At 38.2% G+C, this 7,647-nt stretch overlaps 1 protein-coding gene across 1 annotated transcript; it reads left to right on the top strand.

The window, feature by feature from the left end:
* The first annotated feature begins 5,424 nt into the window (after positions 1-5,424).
* LOC145120325 (DNA-directed RNA polymerases II, IV and V subunit 9A) lies at positions 5,425-6,764 on the top strand. The gene is made up of 4 exons (XM_079056157.1): positions 5,425-5,581; positions 5,713-5,788; positions 6,126-6,284; positions 6,476-6,764. Exons 1-4 carry the CDS (start codon positions 5,553-5,555, stop codon positions 6,554-6,556), a joined length of 345 nt encoding a protein of 114 aa, XP_078912283.1. The 5' UTR covers positions 5,425-5,552; the 3' UTR covers positions 6,557-6,764.
* The last annotated feature ends 883 nt before the right edge of the window (positions 6,765-7,647 follow it).

The raw sequence follows: 7,647 nt of genomic DNA on the forward strand, positions 1-7,647 counted from the left end.
GAATCACACGAGTGTTCATCTAAATCCATCAAACCAAGGCTTTGATACCAACCTATAACATCCCAATTTTCACAATAAAATTTTCATTTTTAAAGAAAGATAAATACTCATTTTCATAAAGTTATAATCAGGATAAATCCATTTGTTCATAAACCATAATCAGAAATCAGAGTTATAAAGAAAAATTCGCGGAATCTCAAATCATAAAACTGATAATGTGTGTGTACATCCACACCTTCACCTTCCCATGACCCTCAGAAGTACTTGAAAATATTTAATCCACAACTATAAGCACAAAGTTTAGTGAGTTCCCCAAAATACTACATACAACGATATACATAAAATGCATACAAATGATGGCCTCCAACACATAGTTGGTCTGCCCCGACCTTCAACATAAAGTCTGTCCGCCCTGAGTATCTTGGCCTTTAGCACATAGTTAGACCGCCCTCAACTTACACATGTAATATGTTTCCATATATAACAAACAAACAAACAAACAATCCAACAACAACAGGCAAACGACTAAGCAAGTCTACTTGCCTAAAAACATACCATGGCATATCCACGTCCTATAAACATATGACACATATTGCAATATATATTATAGTGAGAAAACTCACATGTTTGAAAATATGAATAAAAACAAGAATACACATGTTAACCCGAAAAGTCGGTCTCACAAACCACCTAGACATCAAAAAAAGGTCAAACCTCGGTCGAAAAGTCAACCCCTAATGTTTGGCCCAAAGTCAAACTTGGTCAAAAAAATAAAAAAAAAACAAAAAACAAAGAAAAGCCCATTTCTCAAAAGTCGGAGGCGCACAATGCTTGATCGGGGTGCCTCGCGTCCAGGAAAACGACAAAATAGTAAGGACTCAGCTAAAAAATCAGATGTGTCCAGAAAACTCAAAAGCGCCCTGGCGCCCTTTGTACACGCGCCACGTCTTTCCAAAACTCCGAATATTTTTCAACTTATTTTATTAAGTCCATGCTTCCAACTCTCAAATTTGGATGTACTTGATGTCTAAATGGATAAAGTTTCCAACTTTATCCATTAAGACATCCCAAACAAACTAGATCTAAAACCCTAATCCATAAAATGTCTAAGATTGCATTTTTCTTCTAGCATGGAAGCACTCAAAGCTCCACCCAAAAGATTAGTCTGAAATATAACATGATTTTAATACCATGGAATCCAAACTCTATAGACCATGCCAAGAAGGGACCAAAACATCAATAAATTGGACTAAAACACCAAAAGCTCATGGATATAAAGATGAAACCCAATAAAGCTTGAATCTTTAAGACATACCAAGGTCCAGAAGATTAATGAGGGCTGATCTATTCAGTTGCAAAGCTTCAATCCCAAGTCTTTCAAGAACACTTCATTATATAGCCACAAAACACCATAAAATGGATGAGAGGAGAGAGGATGAACTCAAAACTATGAAAAGAAGGCTGGGGTTTCTCAAATATCCTTCTAGGGTTCATGGAGGCTGAGAATGACCAAACCTTAGGGGTTAATGTCCCTTAAATAGTCCCCAAACTGTAACATCCTAATTTTCAAGGCCAAAAATTCCAATTTAATTAAGTAACTCATAAAATAGTTTACCAAAAACCCTTGCCAATGTCATAATAATTTATAAAACTGTAACAACGTATCTCAAAACCATAACATCACTAGTAATAAAAATCAGAGTACAATCCCAGAAAACTCGATGCGGAATCATGTGTGAGTGTGATGTGCCGCTACCGCGTCGGCTCCTTCCCCTTCGCTGAAGAGGTACCTGAAACAAAACTGAAAACTGTAAGCACGAAGCTTAGTGAGTTCCCCAACCTACCACATACCACATACATATCCACATACTGGGCCCCCGCCCGCTGCATCGGGACTTGCCCGACATCGGACTAGCTCCGGCATCGGGCCCTTCCCGGCATCAAGCCCCGCCTGGCATCGAGGCCCGCTCGGCATACAAATCTGTCTCTCTTAGGCCCCGCCTGTCTCCGGGCCCCGCCCACTCAACACATACAATCATATAACATAGCACATAACGCATAAACTAAACATACTCTATTGAATCCATGTACTAAGGCCTCGCCTATCTTGGGCCCCGCCCCTGTCCTGCTACTAGTGAGTCATGGAACCCCGTCCATTCTCCTGCTAATAATGAGATACGGGCCCCCGCCCACACTCACCTCTCTCCTAACTCGGGCCTCGCCCCTGCTCTGCTACTAATGAGATATGGAACCTCGTCCATACTCTGCTAATGGTGAGATACGGGACCTCGCCCACACTCACCTCCATACCAGGCACATACAAGTATCAGAAAGACAACAAGTATAAACTAACATACAAACATTCCTCAGACTCCCGCCCGGTATCGGACCTTGGTCCGGAATAACATACTAGCATACAGTGCCTAGGTCTAACCTCGGGTCTTCCTACTCATAAACTACATGGGTCGGCATTGTGACCGTAGACCCATTCACACAGTGAGGAGACTCACCTCGCACTGCTGAAGACCTGCTGATGCTCTTCTGGCTGCTAGCTGGCAATCCCCCGGACTGCTGATCCTTCAATTCCCGAACTATCAATACCGCAAAGTAACACTTAGACCACAATATTCCAAAAGTCAATCCATGTCAAAGTCAACGGTCAAAGTCATCCTCCATTTGACTTGACTCGCCGAGTTGGTCTACCAACTCGTCGAGTCCATGCTCCTCCAACCCAATACAACCACCGATCCTACCCGTCGAGTCTAGCAAGAACTCGACGGGTTCTCCTTCAGTCTTACAATCGAGACCATCTTCAACCGACTCGTCGAGTTCATCTCCCTCTTATGAATGTCCAGACTATGACTTGTCGAGTTGTATGAACAACTCGTCGAGTCCATCTTCATAAACTAAGAAGATTGCCTTAGACTCGCCGAGTTCCTCCTTGAACTCGCCGAGTACGATGATCTTCATACCCGCTATGGACCCAGACTGGCTGAGTCCCATACCAACTCAACTCATACCCTTTAACAGAAGGATTTTGGGGCAAGAAAGCAGACTGAATCGCCGAGTCTCATAAGTGACTCGCCGAGTCCCTCTATGTCTCATTCTATATAGATGATTTCTAAGCCAAACAGCTTCTCCCAAAGGTAGATCCAACCTCCTAGAGCATGCTTTCCACGTAAAGTTGCAACCTTTACGTGTGAATAGTTCCCAAAAGCCAAAACTAAGCTACAAGGAAGGGTTTTACTATGGAGGAGGGCTTCAAGTCTTAAAGCTTGAGACTTTAATGCATTAGGGACCTTGGGGAGTCCAGATCTGAAATTGCAACCTTTAGATCGTGCCCCATGCAAGCACTAGCCACAAATGTGCTAGAAAAGGCAATGAGACTCAAGATGAAGGGATCTATCAAATGAATGCTCAAGGTAACAACTTGTTACCTTCTATTAAATTCCAAACTGAAGTAGATGCTGGATCTAAACTCTCCTCCTCGTTCTTTGCTTCCAATCTTCCAAGAAATGCACCACAAAACAACCTTTAGCTTCACAATGCTCAAGAAATGGAGTTGGGTGGCTAGGGTTTCGTTTCTGGACTTGAGGGGGGTAGTAAGGAGGCTGAGGGAATGTTATAATGTTCTTTAAATAGGGAACAAGGCCCGCATTTAGGGTTTTCTCCAAACCTGACCAACTCGTCGAGTCAGTCTTCTGACTCGTCGAGTAGGTCACTTAACCCGCGACCCAATTCGCGATCCTACTCGTCGAGTCACTCCATCTACTCGACGAGTCGCTTCCTCATTTTGAGGTTTTCTTCCCTTTCAAGGTCTTCTGAATTCGGAGTGTTACACAAACCCTAATCAAAACGATCAGTCCATGGGCCAAGGCGTGTCGTGCCCTCTAAATGGACGCCCCACGCCTTTAGGTGAAATCTCAGATTTTTAGATTTTTGTTATTAATTCCTTTAAGCTACGGTCTTCACTTCTACCTTTCTGTGGACTACAAACCCACCAATCAAAGAATGAAAGGACCAAATACACGTAATAAACACAAATGACCAAAGTACTTGAAATTGATCATTGGTTGTCAGAGAAGACAATGGAAGGGAGGAGGGGAAGATGGGAAGAGGGAAGGGGGTGCATGTGTGAGCCTAAATTATTTTGGTAATAAGAAAAGAATGAATTAAATGTAAAAAAAATGAAAAATAATTAGCTAAAATGCATAATAGTCATTATAAGTTTGATAAAAATTAAATTTACCACTAAACCATATCAAATGACTATTTTTTAAAGTTTGAAATATTTTAAGATTTACTCGCAAGAACAACCACAATTATAATTAGGACCAAGTAAAAACCAAAACCGATAACTGAAAAACTGAAACCGAACCCACACTTACGGTTTTGGGTTTAGATTTTTAAAAATCGAAAAATTCGGTTTGGTATCTATTTGCACACTAAAATCGAACTGAACCGGTATACATATTATTAGTTATTTAATATATTTTTAATAAATATTATACATTTTATTAAATAATTAAAATACCAAAAAAAAAAAAAAAAAAAAAAAAAACTAACCATGCCATTACCATTTAAGTTAGAACAACACTCCTCTTTATCTCACTCTCTCGACATTTCAGACAAGAAGCATGCACTTAAATCGCTAATCTACCGCCTAGTCGATCCATGAAGACGGCGCAAGGAATCGCTAACCTAACCTATCTTCTCTCAATTTCGTAAGGAAGATCGGCCAGGCTCTCGAATCCCGACGCATTAGTAAGTCCTCGCCTTCTCAGGCTCTCGACCTCTCTCTTGAACCCCTGAATCAGAAATCTGATTTGAGTGATTTTTGTTTGCAACTTACAACCTATGAAGCTAAAATCTGTTTGCAACTTACAACTTATGCTGACATTTGATTTGTATTGTATTGTTATGTTTGCTCATTATGATTTCATACAAGCCATGAATGATGAATTTGAAATCTCGATTCTGTTTACTCTGTTAAAACTTGTTTAATTTGATGAAGTTGGTTTTCTGTTGAAATTTGTTTAATCTTTTATGTTAAAGTTTTATCTATTGTGTGTTGCTTAATATGTTGAATCTATTGAAATTTTATGAGGTTGTTTAGACTAGTTTTTAGTGTTTTTGTTTGGTATTAAATTTGGCTGAATTTGTTTATCTTATTTAGAGTTGCTAATATGGGTTAAAACCCAAAACACATCAACTCATGGGTTGAACCCGAAAAACCGACCCAAGAATTTGAATATCGAACTTAACAGATTTCAAAACCTAAAAATCAAACTTATGGATCGGGTTCAGTTTTAGCCCGTTTATGCATTTACTCTTGTTATTATTTTTCAACAAAGTTACATTATTCTTTTAGAAAAAAATAAAATAAAATAAAATTGTATTTCGAAATTCGCCGGTTCCCCACATTACATCGTCTCACTCTCCGGTTCCCATTTTGAAATCATTCACACACCCCAACTTCAACCAGGTGCTGCTTCAGAGCGAGAGGAGATAAATTTCGAAGATCACCTCTTTTTACCACAAATCTAGCCAAGATGAGTACCATGAAGTTTTGCCGAGAATGGTAACTATAGTTCTTCTATGATCATTTTGTCATTGATCTTAATTCAAGTCGCAATATTCGTTCCCACACATGAACACCAACTGTTTGTGTAAATGTCTGAGTTTGTTTTTTTTAACAATTTGAACTCGCAGCAACAACATTCTCTACCCTAGAGAAGATAAAGACCAAAAGATCCTCCTCTATGCTTGCCGCAACTGCGATCATCAGGTGACATGCAACTACCTTTTGCAAACCCTAATATTTTTCGCGTATGTCCTACACGTTGTATCTTTTGTAACTTAAACAAGTCGAAAAAAACTTTTTGTTAGAAACCCTAAAAATGTTTATCAGTCTTGAAAGGCGTTTCAGAAAGAAGTTGAATTTTCGAGCTGAAACTGTTTCCTTTGCATAATCAAAACTTATAGCGAGTTATGAAACCCCAAGACATTAAACTGTATGACTAGTACAAGAATAAACACAAAAACGGCAACGATTCCCCTTTCTAATCTCTTCAAAGTTCATTCAGATTACTAATTAAAAATTAAAAATTAAAAATTAAAAACAGGAGGTTGCAGATAACAATTGTGTGTACAGAAATGAGGTACACCATACAGTTGGGGAGAGAACTCAAGTCTTGCAGGATGTTGCTGCTGATCCAACTCTTCCCCGCACTAAAGCAGTTAGATGTGCTCAATGTGGTCATGGAGAGGCTGTTTTCTTCCAGGTATTAACATTAACAAACACTTTTTTTCTTTTTTCCTTTTTTTAAACTCAACAGTATATGCCCTTTCTTACTAAGGTGTTGTTTCTTTTTGATTCAATAGAAAGACTTAATGTGAACATAACTTAAATCTTGATAGAGAAAAGTTATTTACAAATAGCTGCTGATGGTGTTTTTTGTTTATTATATGTCAGGCAACTGCAAGAGGGGAAGAAGGTATGACATTGTTTTTCGTGTGCTGCAATCCCAACTGTGGCCATAGGTGGAGGGATTGAGAGAAGAAATCAGTATGAGTTTTAAAGGTTTTTTTGGAACCAAACTTATGATTGATTGGAAAATGTGGATGAAAATTTGTGACATTTTTAAGTGTGATCCTAATCCTAATGATGACTAATGTATGATTAGGAGGAATGTGAGTGAGTTTGAATCACTTCATCTGTGAAATGGTGTTGAAAAGTTAAAGTTAGTTTGCTTTAATCATAACCTGTTTTAGTAGAGTCTGAATCACTTTAACCAGATTGTGTGAGGAAAATGAAATGTGAGCACTCGACAAAAATCACTAAACAACGTTTATTTTTCGGGTTTTTTCAGCTAAATCATATCATGGGTATTAAAACTAAAACTTTGCAATATGCTGTATACTTTTATGAATAATAATAATAGTAATAGTAGAAATGTAACTGTATTTCCTCAAAAATAATAGCAACATTTATAGTTTGTGATGATGATGATGTTCCCAGTCTAGTCTGTTAAGGTCTAAGAAGAACCTAAAGGAGGTTAGTTGATAAGTGGTGAAGCTAGAAAGAAGATAGATTAAAGGTTTTGTTGGTTAGTTTATAAGTAAGTTGGGTTTTGTTCTTCTGGTTAGAAGCTCCCTTAATATTTTGTATTGGTGAAGGTTGTGATGGGATCATGGGAACATACATACATACATACATACATCATATTCGGATTGTATAATCAACAAACCAATGTGTATTGTCACTTGACATTTGACAATAATACTAAGTAACCATGAGCATGACCACCATTAATGGTGTATTATTTAGTAGTATTAATATGAACATTGCATTGCATTTGGCAACGGTTTGTAAGTATGAATATGTACCGTACCTTGCATTATTGTTTCATCTTCTATATTCATTATTTAATGGTGAAGCTTCTTTGGTTGTTAGGAGTTGGAATATGTTTTTTTTATCTTCTATGTTCAATCTAATTGGTGTTGAATGTAATCGGCAATACACATACACTAACCAAAGAATAACCATGCTATGCTATATCATAACAATTGCCAAATCGTACACTAACAGTAGCAGTTGGCAATACAAGAACCATAACCACCCACTATAAATACCTATCAACCAAA

This window comes from Lactuca virosa, chromosome 6 (genome assembly GCF_052849685.1).
Source record: "Lactuca virosa cultivar CGN04683 chromosome 6, Lactuca_virosa_CGN04683_v6, whole genome shotgun sequence".
Classification (NCBI taxonomy): domain Eukaryota; kingdom Viridiplantae; phylum Streptophyta; class Magnoliopsida; order Asterales; family Asteraceae; genus Lactuca; species Lactuca virosa.